General features: G+C 33.9%; 1 protein-coding gene across 1 annotated transcript; it reads right to left on the bottom strand.

Moving 5' to 3' along the window:
• Positions 1-7,609: 7,609 nt before the first annotated feature.
• LOC125220536 (bark agglutinin I polypeptide B-like) lies at positions 7,610-8,299 on the bottom strand. The gene has a single exon (XM_048122698.1). The coding sequence runs from the start codon at positions 8,297-8,299 to the stop codon at positions 7,610-7,612; it is 690 nt and encodes a 229-aa protein (XP_047978655.1).
• Positions 8,300-14,847: the final 6,548 nt, after the last annotated feature.

Here is a 14,847-nt window from a genome sequence, read left to right as displayed (position 1 = left end):
GCTCCAGCGAGGCGTCATCACGAGGCGGAAGTCGCCGCTGACTGATGTGTTCCTTCCGTCCGATCCCTTGATTCCTTGACATTAGTGGTGGATGAAATAAGAAGGATTGATCGGTGGGTTTTTTGATGAAAAAGGTGTGGGAAGCTAACTTCTCGTTGGATAAAAGTCAAATAGAGTGGCGTATAGCACACTAAACAAAATGATATTGTATTTCAATAATTGATTGATTGAATGAATAAAATGATAACAACCTATCCCTATTTATAATAATAGAACTACTATCCTAACTTAATGAACAAGAAGTAAATATATGAAAAGATATTCAAATCCCTAATATACCTAAACTAAAGGAAGGTTCGTAACACAGCTCCATTGCTAAGCTATAACTCGTCTCCTATTCTCTTCTCTATCCTTTCCTTTCCCTCCTCTTACGTCAGGATGAACTTGAATTCTTCCAGCCATAACATTCATAACAAAAGCGGCTTTTGGGGTAAGATAAAATCATTCACATAGAATTTATAATAAAAATAGTTAGACAATTATAAAAGTCTCTCACATAAACAAAATAAATTACATAACTCTGTTAATTACGTCATTCTATTATACAGTTAAGACGTTACAATGCCTCGTCATAATGATGTTGCATTTATTTTAATAAGACCATACTATATCTACTAAAATGATAAGTATTAGTTCTATCTTTTCTTTTTTATAATATCTCAGTCAAACAAAAGATAAAAAGTATCTTTATTAAGGAAAGATAATAAAAAGTTGTTAGAATTTTTTGAGAATATAGTAATTGGTTTGTGTTAAAATGACAATGCCTCTTAAAGTGACACTGTGACACTACGTATCCAACAATATTATAAACGCTACACAACAATAGTATAAACGCTAGACAACAATCTATAGATTGATGTATAGCGTATTGGATATTGCTGGCCGAAAAAAATTGTTGTATAGTGTATTGGATATCGCTGGCTGAGAAAATTTACCCTTGAGCATTTGTTATGATTGCCACATGGCAGTTGATTATTCGTCCACGTGTACAAATGATTTGCTAGGAATTGTGGTATAGTGTTACTTTAAGAGGTTATGGCATTTTAACGCACCCCTATAGTAACTATGTGGAATTGAATTTATTATTCCTCGTAATTCTAAAGATATTGAATCAATCCATTTAAATACTGTTATTCAACGTTGCTGATTTATAGGGATTACTAGGTTCTTAATTGATTATAGAATCGATTTTTGGTTTTGCATTTGAAATCATTAGATTCGATTTTGCTCATGTTGATGTTGAGACTCGGGCTGGCCATATGTGTATAATCATGTTGAGGCTCGGCTATGTCCGGGCCATTTTTGGTTTGGATTGGGCTTTCATCGGGCGAGCCCGTATAAGATTAACTCTTAGTAATCCATATCAGCAACGTCCCAGGATGCACACATAACACATTTAAAGATGTAATAATAAAACATTACGAAGTTAATTATATATCAACTAAACATCGTCATTTTCTCTCTCCTAAAATTTATCTCATAGTTCTCTCTATTTAAATTATTTCATTGCAAACTGTATCAAATTAAAAGTGATTTTACGAGTATTGAAACGTTATCACATGCATATGTTCACATGAAGAAATTTAATAATATTGTTTTCCATGTTAATATGTTTGAGAATGATGATATTCAAAGTATTGTATAATGAGATTATTTATTATATACAACTAGAAATTACATCGTATATAAAATATGGCCACTTTATAAGTTGGATGAAATTAGAATATACCTATTGTCCAAAATATAATTATATACTCTGTACGCATAGGTTGAATATATTTTATAGTAATATCTTTGTCCATAAAAATTATACTCTATCATTTTCACAAAAAGAAAATGTAATGAAAAGATAAATATGATGTTTCACAGAAACGCTGGTAATTTTCTAGGAAAGTTTGATACAAAACCTACGTTTTCCAGACAAGGATTTATCAACCAATTGTAGAAGAGAATTCTGATTTTGAAGGTATAGAAAGAAAAAGTAGCAAGTAGCCGTAGTAACTCAGTTATACCATGTCAGGTCTTTGGGGAAGCAAAAGATTATAGAACTTATCGTGCAAGAAGAAATGCTTCTCCTTGTTATCGACCGCCTTCTTCCATCCACACCACCCGCCATTGACTATCTTCTTCAGGTCCTCGCTGCCTGTGTAGTGAGGGTCGAGTATGAGAAACGCACAATCTCCACTTGTTTCATTGTAGTCGACCCCCAATAGCGTATAAGCCAAAACCCCTCCTCCTGCAGATACGGTAATAGCTCAGAGCCGTATTCTTGTAACAAAAATAATTGGCTTTTGAAATTAGTTTCTAACCAATCATGACAGGAGTGCCTTGTGTCTCAAAATGCAAGGCGAGCTCCCTGCATTTCTCCGGGAGCTCAGATCCGGACCTCACATTGATGACTTTGCAACTGACCTGTTAAGAATGGGATTTCATAGTTTGAGTTTACAAACCGATCAATGCATAAGCAAATGCCTTGTAATGTAAGTGTAACAAGGTTCAGACAGGGAATAGTTCTTGTTACAGACACGGGAATAGTTTAGGGAACAACTATGTATTATTTTCTAGCACAAAGAAGGAAAAGAAAGATGAATACTTACACCAAGTAGCTTGTCCAAAACAAAACTTAACTCGATGGCGCCAATCCATTCACGTGACCCAACGAAGGAAGGGTCCTTATCACCAATCTCGACTAGCGACTGCTGTATTTCTCTGAAATTTTATTTATGAGATAAATTGGAACTTTGATATGCGGTGAGGCATATATATGAGCACAATTCTTTTTGTGTTTTCCTTGACAGAAGTTATCGAGAAAATATGGTATCAGTCAACTCATTTACTAAACCAGGTATGAAATACTTGCAACCACAAATAATTCCGTCTTTTAGAATCCGATTAACGTTTCACACAATCCTGCTCTTTTCCTCTATGAAACGTTTGTAGATGGTTTCTATTCATAGGAATAAAGAAATATATAACCAAAAAAACCCTTAGTGAGTAGTAACTTGCTGCAGAACAGGGTTTTCGAGCCGGGAAAAGGTGCAAGCGTAGCATGTTGGAAATCAGTTAGGGGGTATTTACTTTGAATATTAGGATGAATAGATAAATTAATCTAAGCTAATTCACCATTTACTTTGATGGACTGATTAATTATGAGCTTGCTTGACCATCTTATCCAATAAATACTCAATCCTATGTTTCATCAATCTATCTTCTCACTGGGCAGTTAATGGCTTGTTGAATATCCATTGCTACACCTTAGTACCACTTGAACCTTTTCCCATCTCGCAAAACTAATTCTGCAATAAGAGAGCTTTCGTAGGAAAATACAAACAACTTGGAGTGTGTATGAAGTATACACCAATTATCCAAGTTGAGCCAAAGAACATGAGTGTTACCATATGAGCACTGTATATGAGCTAAAGAGTACCATGCGAAAGTAACTATGTGAGGGGACATCAATGGAAGTATAGTGTTGTTGCTTGAACCATGAAACAATTGTTTGCAGAGAGCGGTAAGCACAACCCCAGCCCTGCCATGTTAATTACTATTGCTAATTAAAATGAATATATTAATTAAGCAGAATAATAATCCGAGATGACTCAACGAATCCATTTGAAAGTGACCAAAATCATATAGAGGCCATAGTTTCACCTTCAACGGGTTAGTCGTTTGGAGCACTTATAGTTAAAGAACATAGTTGCCTTACAATGAACTGTAGATAGAGCATATATTAAATAATTCCATTTTATAGGTAAAAGGAAACATAATTAACAGTCACTAACAACCTCATTTGCCCCAATTTCAATAGTTCAAGAATCTGCACAAACCATAGATTTGAAATAAGGGCTAAATTGTTCCCTGTTCAATATTTTATGGTGTCTAAATAATCCTTATTAATGAATACCCCATTCAAACAGCAATAATAAGCAAAAAATAGTAACAAGCGTGAAGATGTGTTACCGAATCATCAAATCCATCTTGAAGGTAATGATAATATTCATAGGAACCCTGGATAAAGAGACATGGCCACCAGATACTGCAAGTTCATTGTGATTAGGGCACGTCAGCACCAAGAAGGCAGAGCAAATTATAATCAAGCGATGGAAAGAAACGCAACGAGCAAATGTAAGGTTCCTAAAATTTTACCTCCACTGCTTGGAATACCATGATGAACATCTTTTAGCAAAGAGGAGCCCACTATAACAATGATATTGATGTTAAACAAACTTCGGTAGAAAGAAAGAAAAGTCTCACCAAGTACTTAAAGTTATATGATGAAATTATGTATACCCTTTGGATTTGATGAAATTATGTATACCATGATGAAATTATGTCTCACCAAGTAACGACGATTTAATATTCGTTTTGTTCATTACTTCGCTTCTATTCTAAGTGTTGGATAATGCTTCATGTTTGACTGACACATTAAATGATAATTTATTAACTTGCAACATAATCGTGAGAGGAGGTTTGCTTGTTAGAATAGCTTAGTTGACGCTACAGTTAGTTCCCCTTAAAACAGTTGAGACGAAGACAGTCGAAGAAAAAGTGGATGGAGCAGCCTTGTGGAACTAGGATAGAGATATAGCGCGGTTTTTTAAGAAAGAAGGGGAGAGATCAGAAATGTTTGTCTCATCAAATTTATGGCATAGTAAGAACAAAAAAGAGTGCTCGTATCCACTAGTTGATACTTTTTGCCAACAATGAAATATTGATAATTTTGTTGAAATTAAAGGTTTTTAAGTAGGAATTTTTCATAAAGTCTGTAAATAGTACTACTATTTATGAGTTGTAATTTTGATAGGATGATAGTTTAGGTGGATTGAGGGTGTGTTGTGAAGATGATGGAGTATATAGTTTGATGATGAGTGTTGTGACAAATTAAAGGGTAGGAGGAAATATAAGATGTGGATTAGTGAAAATGGAGTTAGGAATAGAAATGTGAAAAGAGAGCTAGAAACACACAGTAGTACACATATAATAGATTGATATATATAGGAAACACATAGTAGTACATAATAGATTGATATATTATAGATTGATATATATAGGAAACACACACACACACGTACAGAAATTAAAATGATACATGCTCGATCACTAGTCCTTATTTTGATGGCACATAGCATAGCACAACACAACACAAAACAACACAACACTTTTTATTCCACTCAATTGGTTGTTAGAATAAATTTAAGTTCTAGAGTTGTTACATGTAAAACTTTGTAATACTATCTAGGCTACTACGTAATCCATCATACTATTTTATTTGTCATATCATTACTTATTATCATCAAGCTAGGTTAAGTACAATTCTCTCTCCACTCTTTGTGCGTGCGATCGCCTTGAGTAATTAACAAATATTCTTTGACGTTCCACTGAACTGTGATAAATATGTTACAAATACGAACCATATGCATGAAATCGATGTTGATCTTGGATTCCACAACGCCAGGGTTCGAAGGAATACAACTATTCGACGAGTGATCGGGCCATGAATGACTTGGATAAGTAGATCAGTAGTGCAAGACATTGAAGAACGTCATTACTCTCTAGGTTTTGTGTCTTAGGTATCAAGATCTTAGTTATGTTTTATCTTAAATATCAAAAAGTTTACTGTACTCTTACTTGTTTCTTGTTGGCCACAAGATGGATAATACACCTTCATAACTACCAAGAAGTTGGTATTGGTTAGTTTAATTTTATTTTCGTAATTTATTATATTAAGGCATTGAGCTAGCATAATTTCATATAGGTTGTTTTTTGAGATTTTTACAATTCTTTCCTCGAATATTGTAAAAACGGAGTCCTGCCAAATTAATACAAGTCATATGGTAACTTTAAATACTTGCTTAGTTTATGAATTAATAAGAGACTCTAGAAGAATTGATATTAGCTAGAAACTAAACTAAAAATAGTTAGACAAAATATTAAAAATCTCCACAAACTATTTTTTATTTTAAGGATTAAAAAAAATGTAATTATAATGTTGATAAGGAGGCAATAATTTGATACTATTTGTTTATTGTTTATACACAATTATAAGAATATGTCGGTTGCAAGTTCTTATCAGTACATGTGAGATATCATATTTAATTTGTAGGAAACTAAATGGATTAAATTACATAACTGAGATAATCATACAATTAGAGATATTACGTCATTATATTAAAAGGTTTAGACGTCACCATGCCTCGTCACAATTCATGATGTTGCATTTATCATCATCGCATCTTTGTTTTATCTTAGTCAAACCAAAGATAAACATTATCCTCTCTTTTATATCATAATCATCGAAAAATAATTAATTCCAAGAAAAAAAAAAGCTAATCCCTAGACCCTAGTTTGAGTCATATGGTGTGTATCGATGAATGATAGAATTTAGAAGTGTGGTTGGATCATAAGGATCGATCATTAATTCAAAATAATACTCTAGGTAATATTGTCCTCGCTTTGTTTTATCAAGAACTCTCATCAAAAAGAGTTACATCAACTTAACAATGACTATTAAAGGGTTTATTTTAGTTTGATTCTGGAAAAAGGCTAGCCTAGTAAATATATATATGAATTTCAACATTTAATACTTCTGCAATAAATTAACCATAATGTATAAAATTTATGATGCATAAGATCAGGAAAAGTGCAAGACATTGAAGAACTTCTTCAATCTTCATGGCAAGACAATTACGGAATCTAGGGTTCATATCTTGTGTCCTTGGTTATGTTTTATTCTGTAATTTGATTAAATTAGAGTGGCGAGCGTGATTATATCCGTTTTAATTTTCAAATTTTTTACTATTCTTTCCGGGATCATAAAAAGATAGTCAAACTAAATACGGTCATTATGTAGGTGAATTTCTTGCTTAGTTTACTTTTATTTTCGTAATTTAATATATTAAGGCATTGAGCTAGCATAATTTCATATAGGTTATTTTTTTGAGTTTTTCACTATATATTCTTCCCTCGAATATTGTAAAAACGGAGTCCTACCAAATTAATACTCCCTCCGTCCCACTTAAAATGAAACATTTGGGAATCGGCACGAGATTTATTGTTGAGTTGTTTTGTGAGTTAATGAAGAGAGAGTAAAGTAAGAGAGATGAAAAGTAGAGATAGAGTTAATTAGTTTTTAGGAAACGCTTTCACTTTAATGGGACAACCAAAAGGAAACGTGTATATACCCTTCTATGTTTTGAAATCGACGTTGACTCAATTTAATTAATACTCCTACATACTATAGCTTTCTTGATCGTCGAAACATGCCATATAATTGTAAGCAATAATTAGTTGACAAAGAAACATGTCAATTGTCAAGTGATAGTGGTAGCTTAGAACCATGTTTTGCTCCGGTGTTTGATAAAATGCCTCAAAGAAAATAGTACTATTTCATTACTCCCATCAAGATAGGAACATATGACACACATACATTGAGAAATATAGAAGAGAAAGCTCAACACTAGTCCTTATTCTCACACACAGAGACACACAAACACTAGACGTAGATGGACTTTGAGCAAAACAAAACGATGCGATAGTGAAATGCGGGCCATCACGGGATGGTAGAATCGAATTCCCAGGTGTTGACGTCGTGAACTGAGACGTAAGCACCGGTGGAGGAGGCGAGCCCGACTTGAACGCTGGGAGGGAGAATCTGGCTCAAGTCGTAGGCGAAAGTGACAGGGAAAGTCTGCGATCCATCAGTGACAGAGGCGCTGATTGCTTTGGTGGCGGAGACGTAGGAGACATTAAGAGTGAGCTCCTTCCCAACAAAGCTGATGGGGACCTGCGCCTTAGCCGAGGGTTTCCTGGACTCGATGTCGATTCCAAGGTTGACATAGTCCGGGTTGTCAGAGTAGGTGTCGAAGGCGATGGCGAACACGTGCGGTGATTTGGAGGTGGGAGGTTCAAAGAGGCCGAGGTTGCCGCCAATTTGGGAGGGGAAGTGGTGGCCATTGGGGACTATGAAGAAGGCGAGGCCGTCAGCCTGTGGGGAAGTGCTGTTGGGTCTGATGATGAATTTGACGGTGGAGGTGAAGTCGGCTGCGTGCCCGAAAGGGACGGTTTTGGAGTAGAGGACTCGCCCGGTGCTCCACTCCAGTGGAACGTCCTGGTCGTTGGTTTTGGTGAGGCGGAGGACGGGGGTCTCGCTCGGGTAGTGGGTGTCGACTTGGTAGATTAGGTCGGTCGGTTTGTCGGGCTTGTAGAAGTCGTAGCTGAAATGGGTGGTTTGGGGAGCCATGGCTAGCTAGGGTTTCTTGCTTTTCAATGTTTGTGTTTTGGTGTGGGAGGAAACTAGCAAGGGTGGCTTGTATTTATACTAGTTTAGGGCATGCATGATTGCATATGTTTATTATTAGTAGTAATGAAAATGAAATCATCTTGTCGCCATCCGTTCATTTAATTTTGCTGCGTGGCGTTTTGTGACAGGAAATTTGGATTTCTTAAATGCAGTATGAACTAAGAAATCCATGTATATTGAGACTTGAGCATATTTTATTTTGGTAATACGTATGATTGTATTGTTAAGGATGACCTAACATGTAATTGATGATCATATCTCCACAAAAAAAGGCACACATATAATTAGTAACCACACATCCTTCCTTGATATATGCTACATGTGTTAAGTGGAGAGAGTAAAGTAAGAGAGAGAATTAAGTCGAGATAAAAGTGTATCTATATTTAGTAATGAGTCATCTTGGTTGAGACAAACTAAAAACTAAAAAGGAAAGTAGGTCATCTTTGGTAGGACGGAAGGAGTATTATTTATCGAGTTGAAGTCTAATGATATTATAAGTCAAACAACTCATTGTCCAACTCAAAAGCATATGTAATTTCACAAAAGCTCAATCATGTATAGACTGTAACGTACTCCCTCAGACCACTATTTCAAGATCCATTTGGATTTGGTGTGGATTTTAAGCAATCTGATTGAAAAGTGAGTGAAAATATATTCTTTTTTTCGCAATGAATTCGACTCCTATGGGATTCTATTAGTTATAGAATCCTGACCCTGATTGATTCGACTTTATAGCTCGGGAAAGAATCAAAGAATATTTGATAAACCTAACCTAATCAAAAATAAAGAAAGCAAAACAAAGATATATACAAAGATAAGGTCTCTATCAAGAACTAAAGTCTTTGTATCTCGCTTCGCCTCGTAGTCTTCCGTTTGGGACGCACTTTCTTGACTTCTGCATCGGCAGTCCTCTCGGTCGGATTGGTCGAACTATCGAGGTCCTACCGCATGGCTGTTAGATTGGGTGAAGTGTTCGCCATGTATGTCGAGGTCCTATCGCATTTATTCTTCATTTTCTATATCTATGACCACTAAAAAGCACTCCCTTCGTCCCTGAAAATTTGTCACATATTTCCATTTTCGTTCGTCTCATAGAATTTGTCACATTTCATTTTTTATCATTTTTTATAGTGGACCCTACAGTTCACTGAAAGTAGGACCCATATTAATTCCACTAACTTTTTCCACCATTTTTCTTTGCATCTCTTAAACCCATGTCTTTCCCTATTCTTAGGCGGGGTGAGCTTATTCAAAACTCTCTTCAACATGAAGATATAAAAACCACGAGATCCACCATTCTACCAATTCCTCTACCACAAAGGAGTACTTCATGTAATTTAACATTACGCTATATATATGGTATCTAGTGTCTTACTACGAGTATATTAAAGACTAAAACTTAATTTTTGTTTTCTATCATTGAGTATTTAATTGATTTTCACATGATTTGTTAAAATGAAATATCTATTTAAACTTGGTTGTTACAAGTTGAAAAAGACTCCAATTTTATTTGTCATCCTATCTGATCTTATTAATTGTCATTTTCATAATTTCCTACGGTACATCTGTCCACACAAGACATTTATTAGACCATTGATATGAACATAACTCACCAAAGTAAAGGATTTTCTTAATTCACAATGGAAGAATATTAACTTCATATAGGCGACAATTACAAATCAAAGCCCTACGTACATTTATAGCATATCTATTCCTAACCATATACTAATAATTAATCATGCCATTCGATCTTGGCTTCATATGAGGAGATGCATAGTTCATTATGCAAAAGTAAACATATCACAATCTAGGGGTGGCGAAACGGATTACCCGCTGATATCCGTACCCGATAAATCGGGTGCTCGTACCCGATTTTAGCCAAATTTGTTGTCCCAATACCCGCCCCCAACATATTGGGATTACCCAATACCCGTGGCGGATATCTCGTACGCGACCCGAAACCCTAATAGAAAATTTGAAAAACCCTAACATCCGATAATGTTCTCTAATAATTTACTGTATTAATATCTCGATGGTAAGCTTTGAATAGATTGAGAATAAAATCTATAGGTAGTTCCAGTGAGTTTTCAAATTGTATGTTCATTAAAATATAAAAATGTTTAAAAGAACATTTAGATTCTATAAAGTATTAAAAGATAGTATATGACTAATACTAATTAATACTCTCTCTGTCCACAAAAAATAAAAGAGTTGTCATTTTTGGTTGTCCATAAAAAATATAACACATCTAAAAAAAGAATGTTTTCAACAACTTCTCTCTTACTTTTTTTATTTTTTCCCTTATCTCTTACTAATAATATGGACGCCACATTCCACTAACACTACTTTTCTCTTACTTTTTTCCCTTCTCTTTTACTTTACCAATTCTACATTAAAACTCGTGTCATTCACAATATATCCTAATTTTTTATGGGTATTAACTAGATTAACAAGTATATGCGCTGGTAGTGGGTATAGCACATGACTAATATTAATAATATCGGGTATTATCGGGATTAACGGGTATACCCGCTACCCGCAAACCTCTAAAAAAATTACCGGATCCTGCCATGTTTCCCGTTATCGTCAAGTAATGGGTCCCGATACCCAACGGGTATCGGGTCGAAATAGGAATTACCCATTACCCGCTACCCATTTTGCCACCCCTATCACAATCCCATATTACCCTCCGTCCCACAAAAGATGTCACACTTTCCTTTTTAGTTTGTCCCACAAAGATGTCACATTTCCTTTTTTGGAAAAAGTTCTCTCTCACATTAATATAAATATTACTATTTTCTCTTTCCACCTAACACACAAAACAAAACCTCCTAAAATCTCGTGCCATCCCACAAATGTGATATCTTTTGTGGGACGGAAGGAGTACAAATTAAGATCTTAATTAGACGTGTGCATCTCCTTACGAAGAGTTCCATGCTTGTGGACTGCTGCTCGAAATTTTTATAGCAATTTGTGAACTATAAAAGATCTCTTCAACGTGAAGATATAAAAACTACGAGATCCACCATTCTACCGATTCCTCTACCATAAAGGCATGTCTGGTCATTGAGATAGACGAATTAATTTATTTTATTTAAATAAATATATCACGTAATTAAACGACTCCATTAAATTATTTATGTATTATATTTAATTGGATTCATCTAAATTATGCTATACTTTAAATAATGAAGGAGAACTGTTATATTGCTAACTCAATACTTAATTACTAACTATAATTAAATAATATTCTTTAGATATTCAAATCAAGTGCCTAGATCATCAGTCCCGAAATGTCAATACGATCAATAAAAAAACGTCAATAAGAGTATTAAGGTCAATTTACAACAAATTAGTTGTAACTTGTAACTAACTTTTGAAAAATATCACATAACTTTAAAACGCATATAACTTCCTCAATTTAAATTATTCTAAAACATATATCAAATTAAAGATAATTTCATAAGGATTCTAACAACTCACTTGTATATGTTCTGATATCAAAATTTAAAAAAAAATTCAAAAATTTTATTTTTTTGTATAGCAACAAATGTCAATATATTATGTAAAATATGTCAATATAATACATATAGAATGTCATTCTTAAAACAATATGTTGACATAAGCAATATGTTGATATTTTCAAAACACTGTCTATATTGATATTTTCACCCAAAAACCTAATTTGATAAAAAAATTTATCTTTTTCAATTTAATTAATACAAACGAATATTGCGCTATATTGAATATAGTATTATATAGAAACTCAATGAATGCCTGGTAATTAGGTGTGTCAATTAAAGTCTTTAAAAACTAGAAAGCGTCTTGAGAAGCTATAATAAATACAAGCAGCCCAAAAAAAAAAAAAAACCATGTGCCTTTGCTTAATTTTTCCTAACAAAGCCCGAATATTCTTCCAAAATGTCACAGATAATTAATTTCAGTCCACATTTATTGTGGTTGCTGCCTTATCTAAAAATGCACCTCTCTTCACTAAATTACAATTTCAAAATGGTTAGAAAACTAAAAAATCTCCACAAACAATTTTTTTAAGGATTAAAAAATGTTCACATTAATGTTGATAAAGAGAGAATAATTTATACGCAATTACAAGAATATGTCGGTTGAAAATTTTTACCAGTACATGGGAGATATCATTTTTAATTTGTAGGAAACTAAATAATTAAATTACATAACTGAAAGTTATACAATTAGAGATAAACTATGCTAATATATATAGTGGAGTGATCAATTGCTAACTAATTAGCACTCCCAAACTAAGACTAAATCTTAGCCATTAGATTAGAAGATCTAGTGGTTGAAATAATGTCACATGGATTATATTTTTAATTAAGAAAATTAATAAATAAAATTAGAGGGTATTAATGTCAATTATCTCTCATTAAAATCATCCTAAAACTTTAAATTTACGTAACTCTCTCGATTTAAATTATTTTTTTGCAAAAAATATATCAAATTAAAGATAATTTTATAGGGATACCAACGAGATCTCAATTGCATATGTTCCGACGACTTTCGGATGATGAAATTTGATATTTTTTATTTTAGTTTTCGTAAATGTTGATAACCAGATTTTTATCAACAAACACATCAAAAAATCTCAATAAAACCATGTAAAAATCTCAATAAATATGTGTCGATATTTTCTTATACTAATTTTGATATTCTTATGTCATATTGTTGATATTTGTAATACACTATGTTGATATAAAAAAATATTCACGAAAATTATCACATGATAACATAATGACGATATTACCTTTTGTTGATATTTTGTCTACTATTTATTGAGATTCGTAAGATTTAATCTCATTAACTCATTTTAAAATCTAAGGGAGAGATTTGGTCTTGATTTTATATTAGGGTGCTATAATCATTAAAATATGATCCAGTAGTATATATATATTACGTCATTATATTAAAAGGTTTAGACATCACCATACCACGTCACAATACATGATGTTGCATTTATTATCATCTCTTTTCTTTTTATCTTTGTCAAATCATAGATAAACAGTAGTATTATCTTTTCGTATATCATAATCATCGAATAGATAATTAATAAGGTTGTTAGAATTTGTTTAAGAATATAACTATGTGCGATTGAATTGAGTATTCTTCCAGCAATTCTCAAAACTTTAAAGATATTGAATAGATCTATATAAATATTATTGTTCAAGGGTGTAAACAGTTGAAATATGGAATGTGAGCCATCCGTTGACATTTATATTAGAAACATTTAATTAGTCTAACTAAATTAATACAGTCCTTGTGAATTTCTTGCTTAGTTTATCATTATGAACTCAGAAAAGATTTATCTATATCTCGTCTTCTATTCTCTTCTCTATCCTTTCCTTTGCCTCCCTTACGTCATGATGAAGAACTTTGAATTCTTCTAGGCTCTAGCCATAACATTCATAACAAAAGCGGATTTTGGGGAAAGATAAAATGTGGAAAAAATATGTGAAAAATGTGGGAGACCTTTGAGGTGGCCAAGATCTATAGCCTTTCATCTTAGGTAACCCCCAAATGCATTAAGAGATAATTTTGATTGCAAGGTGATAAGTCGTATTCTAAGCCTTGGTTACTGGTCAGTATGTCGTGAAATGCATGTACTATCTGCAAAACAGTTGCTCAAGTCGGATTAAGGGATCCAAGTCAGTAGGAGACGATTCAGGTGACGCAAGTGAAAAGAGCGCTAGAAGGGTGCAATACTGACCAGGATGCATGCCAGAGAAAAGGCTCGAGATGGAGAAGAAGGATAGCTGGGTTGATCATTAACAAGGGTAGAAAAGTCAAATCGTGAAGTAATTCTACCCTAAAAGCAAGGGCAAGCCTCCCTATAAAAGAAGCCACTTGGAGAGAGAAAAAGAGTTCGGTTCGGAGTTCACAACCTCTCGATTCTCACACACACTTAGTAGAATTCTCTCTAGAAGATCAGTCCTTCAGCATTGTCCAATCTCTCATTCCTCGCCACAGCTATGGTCACTTGACGTCCAAGAGTCTGCCGGAGAAGTCATCAATCTACCGTTCCAGCCAGTTTGTCGTAGTAGTATAGCAGTATCACCGCCCGGAGTGGCAAAACAATCATTATTTGCTTTCTAGTTTAATTTTTACCTGCTTACTTCGTTGGATCTGTTGCAAACATTTATCTTTGTTGCCTTTTGAAGTACTTAGTGAAGATCCAAACGTTTAAGTTATGAAAATACTATTCCAAATGTCTCTTTGGTTTGAGTTTGCTTCATTCTGCCTAGGAAAGTTAGATTTAGTTATCGCCTTTAATTTCTAAGTGCGTGCATGTATTTTCTTTCGAGTAGGCTAGATCTGTAGTTGTTAATCGAAATTTGTAGTTATGTCTTAGTTTGAGTTTTCGTGCATGAGTTTCATGTTCGTGATCACCACCTTGCATGTTAGTCAGTAGAGGTAGTCTGCAATTTCAGCTGTTCATCTTAAGTTAAGCATTTTAA

This window comes from Salvia hispanica, chromosome 4, assembly GCF_023119035.1.
Source record: "Salvia hispanica cultivar TCC Black 2014 chromosome 4, UniMelb_Shisp_WGS_1.0, whole genome shotgun sequence".
NCBI classification, from domain to species: domain Eukaryota; kingdom Viridiplantae; phylum Streptophyta; class Magnoliopsida; order Lamiales; family Lamiaceae; genus Salvia; species Salvia hispanica.
Note: the sequence above shows the minus strand (reverse complement) of the source record. Positions and strands in the feature narration are given on the sequence as shown.